Source organism: Parathielavia appendiculata (assembly GCF_033297405.1).
Source record: "Parathielavia appendiculata strain CBS 731.68 unplaced genomic scaffold N657scaffold_3, whole genome shotgun sequence".
In the NCBI taxonomy this organism is placed as follows: domain Eukaryota; kingdom Fungi; phylum Ascomycota; class Sordariomycetes; order Sordariales; family Chaetomiaceae; genus Parathielavia; species Parathielavia appendiculata.
In genome coordinates this window covers 1,345,160-1,360,198 of record NW_026944222.1, presented here as the reverse complement: position 1 = coordinate 1,360,198, position 15,039 = coordinate 1,345,160, and the positions used below count along the sequence as shown (strand labels likewise).

At 58.0% G+C, this 15,039-nt stretch overlaps 3 protein-coding genes across 3 annotated transcripts; 1 reads left to right on the top strand and 2 right to left on the bottom strand.

The window, feature by feature from the left end:
- Nucleotides 1-3,635: 3,635 nt before the first annotated feature.
- Nucleotides 3,636-6,529, bottom strand: N657DRAFT_688570 (uncharacterized protein). The gene has a single exon (XM_062796948.1). The coding sequence runs from the start codon at nt 6,151-6,153 to the stop codon at nt 3,778-3,780; it is 2,376 nt and encodes a 791-aa protein (XP_062649690.1). The 5' UTR covers nt 6,154-6,529; the 3' UTR covers nt 3,636-3,777.
- Nucleotides 6,530-6,610: 81 nt separating this feature from the next.
- On the bottom strand, nt 6,611-8,747 carry N657DRAFT_642672 (uncharacterized protein). Its single transcript, XM_062792388.1, has 3 exons — nt 8,438-8,747; nt 7,701-8,379; nt 6,611-7,645 (listed from the first exon to the last, which is right to left on the bottom strand). The coding sequence occupies exons 1-3, from the start codon at nt 8,453-8,455 to the stop codon at nt 6,786-6,788; spliced, it is 1,557 nt and encodes a 518-aa protein (XP_062649689.1). The 5' UTR covers nt 8,456-8,747; the 3' UTR covers nt 6,611-6,785.
- A 162-nt stretch (nt 8,748-8,909) lies between these two features.
- On the top strand, nt 8,910-14,679 carry N657DRAFT_670086 (uncharacterized protein; the record flags this gene model as incomplete). Its single annotated transcript, XM_062795520.1, has 7 exons — nt 8,910-9,382; nt 9,520-9,524; nt 9,960-9,994; nt 10,030-10,118; nt 10,168-10,336; nt 11,135-11,512; nt 11,644-14,679. The coding sequence occupies exons 1-7, from the start codon at nt 9,267-9,269 to the stop codon at nt 14,677-14,679; spliced, it is 3,828 nt and encodes a 1,275-aa protein (XP_062649688.1). The 5' UTR covers nt 8,910-9,266.
- Nucleotides 14,680-15,039: the final 360 nt, after the last annotated feature.

Here is a 15,039-nt window from a genome sequence, read left to right as displayed (position 1 = left end):
AAGAACGAAAGGGCGTGACTTTGGGTATATTGGGTATCACAGCGTGTTTGCTCGGCAAGACGTCGCTGATGAAAGAAGAAAGCTTTTCCTTCTTCGAGGTTTTATTGCTCCAGAACGGGAAACTACGAAAGTTGATGTTTCCCCTGGCTGGGCACGCTGGACTTTGACGCGACTGCCGTGCCCCTGTCGCGGAAACGGACGCATGGACCCATGCATCAGTTGCGTTGTCGCGGGTTTTGATTGGCCAACCCTCCTCCGCACTGCAAGACTCTGCCGGCAGCGACTTGAAGCACGGTGATAATGTCACATGCACAGAGAGAACTCGGTGTACTAAATAGACTCCTGCAATGACCTCCATCGCATAGCTGATATTAGATTGGTACTGAAATTCCAGTTCCATAAGTGGGCATCGCCAACAAGGCTTAACTATCATTTGCGGAATGTTTTGTGCTTTGTCTTGATGGGAAGCAAGCTACCCTAGCCTTGGGGTGTGATGTGCACAAACTCTCAAAGGTCGAGGTGTGAACATAACCGGCCCCAAGGTGCGGTGGTCGGCAGTCAGTCAACAAACCCCTAAGCAAAGGGGTGTGGTCATGCAGATGCGCAACTGCAAGGCTGATCTTGATCAACTCTGCAAAGCTCCCCGACGCTATATGATTTCGAACCCAATCAAACGCCAAACAATTCCTTGTGAAGAAAACAACGCCATGCACCTCGCCGTAACCAGCCCATTATCATCCCCACTGTTCTGCCCAACACAACAAATGATTCGGTCATCGCGCCGCTATGTCCCGTTCTCATGATGCGGATGCGGCCCCCGCGCGGCTGTCGTCCTTCTTTGAAAGGCTGACCATCACCCGCCCGTTACAAATGTCGATAAACTCCTCAAACTTCTTGATCATGCTGTCCTTCTCCTGCAGCTTCGCCTTGAGCTCCTCGATCTCCTTTTGGCTCTCCTTCTTCAACCTATCGAGCTCTTCTCGCGCGTTGGCAAGTTCCCGGCGAAGATCGGCCCTAATGCGCTCCTCTGCCGACGGCTGCGGCTTGCTATAGATGGCCGGCCGGTCCTCTGCAAGGCCACTGGCAACCTTTTGCGGATTGCGGTTGATGGCCGCCCGAGCATTGTAGATATCGCGAGGAAGAAGGGGAACGTGGGGATAATCGCTCTGCAGAATCTCCAACGTCTGGCTCACACCGATACCTAGCAGCCAAAGTCAGTTCAGGTATCGTAAGAGGGAGGATATCGCTTACACGTACCGTTATCCTTCAACTTCTTAACGGCAGCAACCATTTTGCTGTCCAGTTTTCTTGCCGCCGGATGCAAGAGGGGGCTCTCACTCGGGCCGTGGTTGTGCTGCAGATGGATCGGAGCCGGGCGATACCGGACGGTCCACTGTGTCCTCTGCTCGATAGCGAAAAAACCGAACTGGCAATCGCACTTCCGAGACGTCGTCTTTCGTTTGCGGTTCTCGGGGCTAACGCGTCTAGGAGGTTTGCCAGCCCGATCACAGACGAAGAGCACCTTCTTCAACCCGGGAACCGTCTTCTTAGACCGTCCAATGACCACAGCATACCCGACAGAGGTGCAGTAGTTCAAGACGTGCTTGTGAACAGCCTCCAGCGTCGGGAAGCTTCCGCCTTCCGGGGGAGCAGACATCATGGGACCCATTGGTTGCCGCGGGACAAAAGGAGTATTGTCCATAGGCTTGGGTTCTAGGGACGAATCCCCTTCACCCGACTCGTCATGACTGCCGGCGTCCATATCATCTTCCTGGTGGTGCTCCTGGGCAGACTCAACAGACTCCGGCTGATGGGCTGGCGGCTGCTGCTGGACTGGCTGAATTTGTTGGGCCTGTTGCACTTGCGGAAGCTTCTGCACCTGCTGTACCTGGACCTGGGGCATCTGTGACTGAGCCGGAGGGAGCGTTGGCTGGTGAGGGGGGTGGGGTGTCGACTGATGGGAGAGCATCGACGTGTCATTCTGCTGGACCGGCTGGACAGGTTGAGCTATGGGTTGTTGTGGCATGGACTGCTGGCTCATGGACTGCGACGTGGAGCCCTGGCTCATGGACTGGGTCATGGACGGGGCCATGGGCGGCTGGCTCATGGGCTGAAGCTGTTGGCTCAGAGACGGTTGGCCGAGGGACTGCTGCCCCAATGACGGCTGGCTAAGCTGCTGCGGGTTCATGGGCTGCTGGTTCATGGGCTGCTGGTTCATGGGCTGCGAGTTCATGCTTTGCGATGTCATGGACTGCGGGGTCATGGACTGCGGCGCGAGAGACTGTTGCGTCATGGAGTGCTGCGACAGGGACTGCTGTGGCAGGGATTGCGGCGCCATCGGCGGCTGTCCCAGAGGCTGGGGATTCAGGGACTGTTGGAGGTAGTTGAGCGAAGGGGGCTGCTGCTGCATCTGTCGTGGAGCTGGGGCTCGATGGCGAGGTGCGGTAAACGAGGAGGGCGCCTGGGCCGGCGGTGGTCGGGTAGCATTTTGAATGCTTGCGACGTTGTTAACCGGAGAGGGCGCCGGAGTGAAGAGATGATGGGGATATTGGCTCGGCGGATGTTGTTGATGCTGGTAGGCGTGTGGTGGGTACGGAGACGCGTGTTGCGGGAGAGACGGGGATGGTTTGTTGGTCGGGTTGTGTGAGTTGTGCGGCGGTGGGAACGACCGCCTGAGCCCAAAGGAGAGGCCGGGATGACCGTTCGCACTGGACATGACGACAGATGAAAGGACAAAGCTAAAGGAGAGAGAACAACAAATGCGTCTGTCAATCACCAAACTCCCAATGCTGGGTCTCGACTCGGACCCGTTGACCGAATCGTGGGCGGGCGTGTACCGAGCAGAGAGGTGTGGGTGACTGGGGATGGAGAAAGAAGGAGTACGGGGGAGGGTGTAAAACCAGATTTGGCGCGGGAAGAGGCAGATGACAAGCCAGGAAGGGGACACCGTCTGATTTCACCGTGCATCTCCGATCGCATACGGTAATGCGCGGTGCTGATGCGCTCTAGCCAGTCAAATTGATGGACTGGCGTCGAACACGCTCCACAGCATATCGGAGTCAATCTCCACCAACCGGTGTCGGGCTGCGCCATACACGCCCCAGGAACACTCGACCAACAATAGAAACTCCAGTGCTGACTGGTGAGGCTTGTGATGCAAAGGCTGTCGAAAAGATGGGAACTAAATTGAGGAATCAAATGCTCCAATGAGACAAATTCATTCGCCGTCACGGATCAGGAGTCTAAAGTAGTATAATTCTAAGCTACCTAGCGAGGTGTCTCGGACTGTGTTGACCATTCGAAATCGCACACCCCAAGTTACCAGGTCAGGTACCTACACAGTACGTACCATTTGGAGGTTGGTCTGTGCTGAATCGTTTAATCCCACGCCCAGCACAGCTCCTCCCGGCTAGAACCCGGGGATAAAGGACATCGGCGGGACTTCATATCCATTAATATAAGAAACTTGATACCTTACACGGTATCTCATAAGATTATGAGGAGAAAGCCTACCCTGATTTCGCGTCCCGGTCAAAGCCTCTAGGGGGCTATGAGTAACTTGCTACGTATATACGTTAAGACAAACTCGTTCCATATCCGTCTACGAAACGTTCATACTGTCAGGCTTCCGGTTACGGAGCAGATCTGATTGATATCAGCTAGACATGGGAAGGAAACGTACACATAAGGGTATAGTAATGAGAGTCATCGCCAAATTCAAACGCCGGCAACTACCTATTCCGCTTCTCGATAGTAAGCCATCACCCTCCTTACGAGTTAGAACTCCTCATCAACATCCATTCCATCGCCACCTCTCCCTTCCCTCCCGAACCAGCTCCCAAAATCCAGCTTCATCAGCAGCCTATTGATACCCCCCACCCGTCTGGTCACATACTTTCCACTTCCCCCCATCCCCAGCACCTCGCCATCCTCCACCCCCTCTCCCAGTCCTCCCATCTCTGTACCATTCTGTAAACCTCCGAGCCCCTCCAACCGCCTCAACTCCCCCACCAGCCCCTCGATCCCCTGCTTGACTCTCCCTTCTACGCCCCGAATCTCCTTCTGTACATCCCGCTCCTCCCGCTCGAGGTCCACAAACGCATCCACGACGCCGGCGTCCGTCTCAAGGTCGGCCGCCGTCCACACTGAGTGCAATCGGCGGATAACGGCCACGAGGTGGTCTATCTGAACGAGCAGTTCGTAGAGTTCGTCGGTAAAGGATTGCTGGGTGAGCAGGAGCCGGTGGACAAGGGTGCGTAGGTAGAGACGGTGGGCCGTGGCGAGGGTTTGAGGGTCGTGATGGGGGTGGGTTTGTTCTTCTGATGCTGACAAGGAGGGAGGCTGAGAAGGGGTGGACCCGGCTAGCCAGATGTCGTCTTCGAGGATTTCGTCACTGTATCTGGAACGGGACACGGTTGATGTTTGCGTTTTTTTGAATGTGCCATCGTCATGCCGCTGCTCATCTTCACCCGTGATCAACCAGCGATGGAACCCATCTGACAACCCTGCTACGACTTCTGTCTGGAGGTAACCCTCCATCTCGCCGAGAAAGAAGATAGCAGCGCTTGCCGTGGCCCAAGCATTGCGCAAAATACGCGTCCGTGCGGCGTGCCGTTGACGGAATAGGTGCACCTTTTCCCTTCCTCCCCGGGTGCTCCCGTATGGGGGCCCGGGCGGCGCTGGGTGGTGCCTCCTAAGAGATGTAATCTTCCACAGATCAGTAAGCCGAATGTTTGCTCGCCGCAGTGAGAGGAGATACGAATTGATGGCGGTGTACGTCTCCAAATCTGCTTGACTGAGGAAGAGATCGAGGGGCGATGGGATTTGCATGGTCATAACAACCGGAACAGAGAATAGGAGGTTTCGGAATGGAGTGGTCGCGATAGCTGTAAGCCCACCTTCAGTGCTATGCGTCCCTGGTGTAGACGCCTTCGATTTAGCCATCGTTAGCCTCAACAATTCGCGGGCCACCTCCAACCCCTCATCCTCATCCGCATGCTCGCCTTGCATGGACCCCATAGCGGCCCATGTCTTAGCCAGAACGGCAGCCACTTCTCCCTCCTTTATTGTAACGTTACCCAGCCCTTCCCTCTTCTCATACGCCAGATTCTCCATCCGCTTCCACCGGCTCCTGATCTTCTCGTCCGCCTGTTGTGTCAACGCCATGGCAAACTCCCCGCGACCGAGCAGGAAGAAGTCCCTCAGCAACTGTAGTGTTTCGAGCACCTTGCTCAGCGGCAGCAACCGCTGCAGCGTCGTCCTCGACAGGAATTGCCTGATATCGGCAGTCGTTCTTGCAAAGGCAGCCGAATCAATCGGATGCCTTAGCTCCGCCAACCTCGTGAGCTGCGTCGATAGATGGTCGTTTCCCCTCAAGCTGTAATCTTCCACACTCTTAGTTCGGATCTGGTTCAGCGACCTGCCGATAAACAGCATCGACGCAGCCGTCGCAGGCGTAACAAACCCCGGCAGGAGCCCGGGCTCGCAGATATATTCCTCGGTCGCATTTCCCTCCCCATCCCCGTCTTCCCTCTTCCTCCTTTTCACAAAGAAATCCCCCTCCCCAAACCCCGGCACCCGTCCATACAGAACCCACGCTGCAACCTGCTTCACCCACGCCGCCTCGGCAACAGCAACCAAGCTCTCCGCGAGCTCCTCCACATCCCCATATCCCGTCAATAACTCGCCCCTCAAAAAGTCGATCACCCCCGCACCAGTACAGGTTTCTTTATCAACGACGTCGACAACCCTCCGAAGCCACTCCAACCTCCTCCCCCACCCCTCAAACTCCGCCACCACTGCCGTCAAAGGCACGATGCGATACGGCCCGACCAGCGCCGCGTCCTCTTTCAGGATCGTCCGCTCAACTTCTACAACCTTTCTCCGGAACCCGGCAAGGTGCAATGTGTCAATTGCGAACGCGACGGCGCGGCAGATGACGGAGGGGTGGGAGGCGGCGATGTGGGAGGCCGCGGTCTGCAGATGAATGTGCAAGTCGCTGAGGCGGGCGAGGGAGGCGAGGAGGGCGCGTTCGGGCGGGGAGATGGCGGTACTGTTGATAAGGGTGTTGTCGGTTTCGTTGCCGGGTGAGGCGGCGGAACGGAGGAGCGGGGAGGGATGGCCTGAGAGGGAAAAGAGGATTTCGTGGAGCATGGTGATATGCCGTTTACAAAGTGTGTTGCGCCTGTTAAATCGAGGTTGGCGGGATGGGTAAGATAATGATACTTTGGGGTGATCAATATCAGGATGCCTTTGCCGCTTGCTCAACACGGGCAGCTCGCTTCTGGGCTCGGCGGTCGTTGAATGCTTGGAGGAAGAGGATCAGGGTGCCGAGGAGCTCAAATCGGCAGCACATCGGGCGGCTGCAGTGTTGTCAAACAGGAGCAGACGCCCTAACAGATGGACGATAGACTACCAGCTTAAACTCCTGTCAAGGTGCTGCACAAAGGCGAGTTTCCATTGCAAGTCGAGCGGTCTGCTGAAGCTTACGGATACATGAGAAGGGTTAGTTTAAGGTGGGGTGTGGAGCTGACGCGCGCTCAAACCTCAGTGACGCGACGTGCTCACTCGAAAAGGACACGACCACGTGACCGTTTCTGCTGTGTGTTGAGCATGGGAAAAGTCGACAGCTCAACCCTTGTGCCCCTGATCGAGTACCATCACTCAACGTCTCAGGTAATGAGATGCAAAGAACCCACATATTGTATATCGAAGCATTATACCTAACCCTAGGACCGTTCCATCTTGAACAGCAATACCGACACCCCACCGCTCCAACTCCCATCTCACTTAAACTTGCCGTCCATGGGGTACGCACCCTCAGGCTGTTTCCCTTCAGCAACCGTCATGCCGCTCACCGACTGGACATCCTTATTCGGTCCCTGTTGGCCAACCACGGCGACACCCCCATCGCCACCTCCCACCACGATATTATCTCCCGTCGCAGTGTAGCCGACAACCATGCCCTTGGCCACGCTCTTCAGGATCGCCCTGCGCGAGACACCCGTCACGTCAATGTAAACCAGGCCGACATTCTTGACTCCGCCTCCAAGGCCGCGCGTCAACTCGCCCGCCTCGGGGCCCCACTTGTGCGTCGCCACCGTGGTGGCCGCATCCGACGTCGAGGCGAGCAGATTCCGCCCGGCCTGCTCAACGCCGTCCATAACGGTTGAGAAGGCCATCATGCTCTTGTTGAGCAGGCCCGGCTTGTACGTCGGCAGCGGATTGCCGTCCTTGTCGAACCCCTTGTGGCGCGCCGACCCGTCTTTGCCCTTGCCGTGCCCGCCCAACGAGGCGCCCCAGTTCTGCGCAACCTTTGTGATCTGCCCGACCGTCTTGGCGGACAGCGTCGCCGCGCTGCCGGTGAAGTTGTTGATGCGCCGGATGTGCTCGCGCGTGGCGGGCTTGAATGTCATGGGCTTGGCGCTCGGCGGAACTTTCTTGGTGAAGCTGTCGGCTTGGTTCTGCAGCAGTTTGGAGAGCATGTCGGAACCGGTGATGATGAAACGCGAAGCCGCTGAAGCGTTTGACACGAGGAATGACTTTTTGTAGGCCGGATGCAGATCCACACCGTACAGCTCGGGCGATATCGGTGCGACGTTGATCTTTTGCCCGCCATCAGAGGGGAGAGTAATCTCGACCGGGTCTGAGAAACGGGTCAGCACCGGATACCCCAAGGGCGCCCAACAACAGGCACCTACCTTTCGATCCTGGCTTCAGCATATTATCCTCGACGACCTGGAACCCGTCGGACAGTTCTCCTATCACGCTGCCATCTTCCTCGTCAACAAGAACAATTTGTCCTGGCGCTGCACCGCTGTGACTTCCGCGGGCATAGCCCTCACCAGGCTTGAAATCGGCCGGGTTATATGCAGGGAGTGTATCCCCGGCTGCTTGTGCCGCCTTTGCCGCGGCGCTCTTCTCGCCCTTGCCCTCCCGCCACTGCTCACCCTTACTAATCCTGGGTGGCGGCGCCCGCTCGAGGAAGGCGGTGCATTGCGCCAGGATTGTCTCAAAAGTGTCTACATCCTCCTGGATCCCCTTCCTGCTCTCAACCGAAGGGAACTCGATCCTCGTGAAGGCGCCGCTATCCGGGCCGAGGTCCCAACGCGGAATGAGGTAACTGGTGGGTGGCTGGTGGTAGATCTGTGTCGTGGCCGGGAGGGGAAGGTCGAGCTCGGGAGGAAGATGGAGATGGAGGTAGAAATCTTGCTCGGCGGGAGTGTTATCGGAATCGATGGCAGGGTCAGCAAAAGCCGAGGTTGTCGGGACCATCAACAAGGACAGTGTCTGCGGGCCGGCAGGTGTAAGCGGCTCTTCCTTGCCATTGACGATGTGGTAGGCCGAGACGCCGTTGATGGCGTACAGCAGCTTCGGGTCCTGTTGATGTCGCTTTTAGTCCACGCTACCTCAAGCTGGTCGTGTGTAGATGCCTTACATTATGTCCTGATGCCATTGTTGCCGTTGTTAATGCGCACAAGTCACTCTCGCAATGAGGTTGCGAGTGGGCGCTGCTGCGAGCTCGTTACGCACGTATTCGCCGTGATGCGGGGTAAAGGATATCGTGCTTGGGACGAGCTCGACGCTCCGCGAGGCTCGAACTTGAAGGAGTTTGCGAGCTGTTATGGTCGGATTGAGAATGATTAGAATAGCATTTGGGCACAAGAACAAGAACGCGCCCAAACCTGATGAGCTTGCAAGCACGATTCCACGAAGGCGGAGTTGGTTCCCGTCGTTCAAGAGTTGAGTCCAAAATAGCAACTGCCCAGCATCCCGCGGCCGTGGGCGCTTAAAGGCGTGTCGTGTGTGGAGCATGCGCGAGGCCTCTCGAGCTTCTGCCAACAGGACGACGTCATTGGGCCTGGGAACAGGCTCGTCGTCCGCCACCACTCTTTTCGACAAAGACGCCATTCAGAACTCGTCAGCTTCTCGCTCAGAGAGGCTTGCATTCATGATTGAGGGCCTCGAACAAAGAAGCCCAACAGGCCTTGCATGCTCGCAAGGGGTCGAGTCCACCGTTGCACCGGCCCGTTATCAAGGCCATGGGGCAAGCGAGTTCCATTTGACCTCACGTGGCGAGCCCCTGTACGTTCCCATTCCACGATGCTACAAGTAGCACGTACCGAGGGAAGTTGCACAGGATCATGGATCTTATCCATGGTAATAACCGAGACTTTGGGGGCATCATGTAGGATTCTTGCGGTCCTCACAGATCGCAGCGAGTGGTGGTGGATTTGGGTTAAAGGCACTGCAATGTGCTCCCCGCCATGACTACCGAGGCAGAAGTCTTTAACCCTCCCTTCCCGGCGCCGACAAGCCCTGTGTCCAAAAGAAGACCCTCTCGGGCCGCACGTCGTGATACAACCGGCTACTTCGCCTTCTGGTGGGTTGCCTTCCCGGCAAACTTTGATCGCGAGTGATGGCAACCCCATGCGCAGCTTACCGAGATCCTTTCCTCTAAGGCCTCACAGACCTTCCCTTAACAGATCCGGAGCTCGCATGCCGCAACGAATGTGTTAGTTACTGTACGCATGTTGTGGGGCCCGCCTGGAGGATTCGAGGCCCAACTCATGGATGAACTGCGTACACAGAAGGTGCCCTACAAGCCTCCTCTCGATGTATTGGGGTTGGCGACCGGGCACACTGCGTGGTGTGTTCCCGGAGCATTGCTTTGTTGAATGACGGCTCGCACCGGAGTGGCTGTAGCCGATTCCGATTCGGCCCCCTGCCGGCCGCCTGGGTTCCACAACTCTGGATTGACCCCCAAACATTGCTCCGGCAATCTCGTCCCAACATCCCGATGAACTTGGCAGCCAACGGGATGGCTTGCCGGGAGCGTAAAAGCAACACCCGATAAAAACCTGAGACCGACGTCTGATGAAATGGTCCTCAGATGCAGGCACCGTCCAAGATAACTACGTTGGGGTTTCGTATTCTTAAGCTATCCTGTTGCCTCTCAGTCCTCCTACTAGCGGCATATGGGCATCTGATGGACGTGAGTTGCGTTAGATATGTTGATGTCTTTTCCAGTGGACGTTCCCGCGTCGCCTTGCTAGCGGGCCGTCGTACACACCGAACGGACAGCCGAGGGACCCTCGGCCTTCCATTTTAGTCGCACCGTGAGAGGTGTAACTATTACTAAGTGTACCTGTTGTGTACGGAGCACAGATTCCTCGTTCCACCTAATGTCGGGTCCGGCAAAGACACCCAGAGAGGCACCCTGTGTGTGCAAGTTCTAAGGCGAGCAGGCACTGCCGACCTTGAGGACTTGGATCAGGAGGGCCTCGTCTTCAGAGCAACGAACTCTGGAAACGGCATGTTTCGAATCGGGAGTGGGGTGGGTGCTTTTCTGGCGCGGGCATCCGGTGCCAAGCAAGCCAGGGCATCCCGAAGACCCGTGGGGTCGTTATCGGTGCGAGGCCTGGCCTTTCGATGAAAGTGTCGGCACTTGCCCACGTTTGGTGTGTGGGCAAAGCATCGGAAAACAGAGATCAGAACTCGACTTCCCAAGGCCATTCCATAACTGGAGGTATTGATCAGAGAAAATGGAGGTTGTGGCCCGATAATGGGTAGAAGAAGAGCGAGAGGCCAAGGCTACAACCGTCCCTGGAGTCAAGGAGCTTGGCCCGCTGCGCGCTGGCCGGCACGAGCAGCCCGCTCCAGCATTGGAAATGATCCATCCACGGGTGTCTCTCCAGGTCCTGAGTCGAAAAGGATGTCAGGGTTCCCGCTTCTCGGGGTTTTTCACAAAGATATAGCCCGCGCGGCGCCACATCGCTCTACTTCCCCTCCTGCCTTCCCCATCAAGGTGAGGAATTGTCGCGACCTGCCTCAGAAACTTAAACCTTGAAGTATTTTTACCTTACCTGTTGTACCTTACTCCATACTGCTGTGGACACTGAACAACTCGCAGTACCCACCCAGCCGACGTTGCCGACAATACTTAGCCGACCCAGCAAGAAGCTTGAATCAATCCCGCATTCCCGCTCGCCGATTCAATTTACCTGCACCTCACTTTGCAACATCAAATTCCGTGCGCTTCTCTGGGTCCCGTCAAACAGGAGAAGCCAGAAGCCCTTCTGCTGCATCCCGCGTCAGACCGCCTTTTACCAACCGACCCGTTTGAAACACCCAGAAAGCCCTCCACGCCCGCGAGGATTCCGCATCCCCGCTCCCGTCGCGCAACCCGAGAGGCATCGCCGGCAACGTTTCGGCGTCACATTGGCCCGTCCGGATACGCACACAGTCGCAGTCGCTGCCCGCTCACTCGCCCGGCTACTCGCGCAAACGGACACCTGCGCCGTTGGTGGATATTGTCACACAGCACACACTGGACGTCGTGCAAACACCCGTCCCAGCCAGCTTGTCGTCTGGACCCGTTCCGGCCACCTTCCTTCTCCCATCTGTCAGCTGCGAGCACTCGCCCGGTTTCCATACTGCATGCTGTGCTGCCCCTGACCCTGGTCCCGCCTCTGCTACCGCCAACGATCTCGTCGGCAGTGCCCTCCTGAGCGTGCGTATTTAGTTCGTTCTCTCGCGGCCCGCCCGAACAACCCCGACCGTAACGTCGAGTCTCGGCCCTCCCTTGCCGTGCCCGCATCGCTCCCGCCGAGCGGTCTTGCAGCCGCCTGTTGCACTGTACAGTGTGTGTGGCCGGGGAAGGCCTTGACTCCGTGTGTTTGCGTCAGGGGGTCCTCTCGCGAGACCCAACCCGCCGTCACGATTGCTTCCCAGCTGCGCATCCAATCCATCCTCTCCCCTCCCGAGCCGCCCGACGCCGACGCGGCTGCCGGATCACCGTCGTTCGCCCAAGAGCCCACCCCAAAAAGAAAGTTCCACGACGCCTTCGCCGCCCCGGCGCCCGATGCGCCCATCGACCCGGCAGAGCCGCCTGCGCCGCCCCAACGTCTTCCAGCGTTGGAACGCTTGCCCAACATACGCCAGCCGCTGCCGCGCAGCCCAACACGCCCCACCGCGGCCGGGGCGGTCCGCACCCAGGCCCACACCGGCGCCATAGCCGCGGCTGCCGACGATGACCACAGGTCGCCCGTTCCAGCTCCCATGATGTCTGGCAGCCCCAGCAGCCCCGGTGCTGTCGACTCCAAAAAGGGAATCAAGCGGACGCCATTGAGGTCTAGCATTGCCTGTCAACGCTGCCGCAAGTCCAAGATCAAGTGCAATAACTCGGGCGGCGTATCCCCCTGCGATACGTGTATCAAAAATGGCAAGGAGTGCACCTACCCTGAAGCCCCCCCGGCCCAGCCGAAGCGGTCCGAGCCGTCCCCCGGAATCAAGATGGAGCAGGGCACAGAGCGGAAACGCCAGCGGAGGATTGAAGATATTGTCAGGATGGAAGGTGCCGTCCCTGCTGCGGTCGTCGCCGAGGATGTGCTCTCGGCCCCTTTCCTGACCGAGGCCGTCTGGAGTCAGTTGTTCGACTATTACAGGCTGCATTTTGCCACGGAGCTGCCGTTTCTACACCTGGCCACGTTGAAGGAGAAGCTCCGAAGCAGGTTCAGGGCGAAGCCTTCGGATACGTCGCCCGAGATCAACCTCGTGCTGCTGGGCATTCTCACCCTGACGGTGCGTTTCCACCCCACGCTGGTTTCGTACATCACCGCCTCGACGAAGAGCCCGGCAGTGTCCGGCGTTCCGAAGCCTCGGGCGGCCGGCCCGGCATCCGATGCGGCGAGTGCATCCGAGTATTATGCCGAGGTCTTGACCAAGGCGCTCGGCGGTTTGAGGACGAGTATGGCCATCGCGTCGGTTGAGAGGGTCCAAGCCTTCTTGATGCTGGGCCTCTACGAGTGGAGCCAGGCTAGGCCAAGAGTCGGGGGCATGGCGGCCTGGATGTATGTTGGCGTTGCTATCAGGATGGCGCAGGCGCTAGGCCTGGGTGATGGCGATAGGGAACCCAGCAAGGCCTTCAGGCCCCGGCCCGTCAAGCCGGTTCAGACGACCATACCGCCAGGGCAGAGGATAATTGCCAAAGAAATCAGGCGACGGACCATGTTCAGCTGCCTGATCTTGGACCGTCTCCTGGGCTGCGGTAACGACCGCGTCTCGGCGATCCGCTCCGAGGACTTGCATATCCAGCTGCCTTGCCCTGAACACTCGTTTGATCTCTCAGAGGAGGTCTACACGGGCTTTCTGAAACCCGTCCCGGGCGAGGAAAACGATCCCAAAATCCGTCACAGCGTGCTCAGCCGCTTTGTCCGGCTCGTCGACCTCTGGGGCGAGATATCCAAATGGTGTTTCTCGGGCGGCCGCTTCACAGAGGGACATCCTCCGTGGACGCCCGAGACGAACTTCTTCCAGCTGCGTGGGAAGCTTGAATCCTTCTACCGGGACCTGCCGGACCAGCACAAGTGGTCGGATAGCAACTACTACGCACATGAGAACCATCAGGCCAGCAGCGTCTACGTCTCACTGCACATGCTGGGCGCGTTGTGTAGGATCATGCTCCACCGCGAGTATATTCCGTTCATCGCCATCAATTGCAACAGGCCCGTCGGGCCTCTCGACCCGCCCACGTTCCCGGAGGGCGACGAGCCGCAGGGCTTCTGGGAGGCCAGCGCCGAGGAGGTCTTCCACGCAGCCAAGGAGATAGTTGACCTCACCGAGATCTGCCGAGACAAACTTCCCATGTCATCTCTCGTTCTTTTTGCGGTATGGCACGCCGCCTTTGTCGGCATCTACGCCGCCCACTTCCCCCACATGGACACCAAGGGTCACATGCTTCCGAAGCAGGGAATCGCCGGAGAGTTGGATTTGAAGACGCACGGTCCGACCGGGCTGACATACCGGATGCTGGAAACCAAATTCTCGCTGTACCTGAAGCTAGCAGAGACGTACGCCGACTATTTCCGCCAGATGGACACTTATTACCACATTTGCAGACGGCCCGAATTGATGCGCAGGGGCGGCGGCGGGCTGGAGGAGTGGAAGCAGCAAGGCTTCAAGGTGGTCAATCACGGCGAGATACTAGCCATCGAGGAGGAGAAGGGCTCCTCACGCGATAGCACCGCCGAGCCGGGCTCCTCGGTCGGCTTGGACAGCAACCACGCGGCCGACCACGCCAAAACGCCCCGATCCACGTCCCTGTCCTTCACCCCGATCAACACGTCGCAGCAGCCGCACCAAGCCGGCCCTCCAGACTCAGTCTCGTCCGAAGCAGCCGCCGAGGCCGCCGCGTCCACCCTCTGGCGCATCCAGCAGCCACACAACCATCAGCAGCCGCACAACCATCACCACCACCACCAACAGCAATCTCCCTCCCAGACCTCGACGAACGGCGGCGCCATGCCCTCCCCGCAGACACAGCAGCAGCAGCAGCAGCAGCAGCAGCACAACTCGCAGCAGCAGCACAACTCGCACCCGCACCCGCATCCGGCGTCAGCCGTGACGGCCATGCTGAAGCTGCCGCTTTACGAGATGCCACAGCATATCGAGCAGAACCAGAACATGCCGTGGAACCTGGTGCCTGGAGGGATCGACCACTTTGCGCACGGCACCGATGAGTTTATGGCGTCGGATGACGGGAACTGGTTTCTTGGGGCAGGGATGCCGGGGGATGTGTGGACGGTGCCACAGGCGGTGCCGGTGCCGGTGCCGGTGCCGGTGCCGGTGCAGGGGGAAATGTTGCATGGGCAGGCGGCGGGGGGGGGGGTTTCCTACTAACTTGGGGGATTTTGGATTGTTGGGAACTTTGAAGGAATAGGGCATGGTGGATGGCTGGAGGCGTGGGTGGGTGGGTGGAGTGCATCTTGGAGTCTATCTTTTGTCTTTGTTGAGGGTTGGGGGCTGGCTGGTTTGCTGCAGGACGAGAAGGAGGCTTCTCTTGTTTTGGGGGTTGCGTGTTTGGCCTGGCGATGATGAAGTGGGGAGGCTGTGTGACCATTTTTTTTCCTCTTGCCTGGTTCGTGTTTTGAGCGGCTCGCATAGTAGTGCTACTTTGTGTTTCAGATGAAGAGGATCTAGAAGGAACGGGGAAAGAGTTTGGTCATTGCAAGCGACGGGGGAGGTTCGGACATTTTTTTA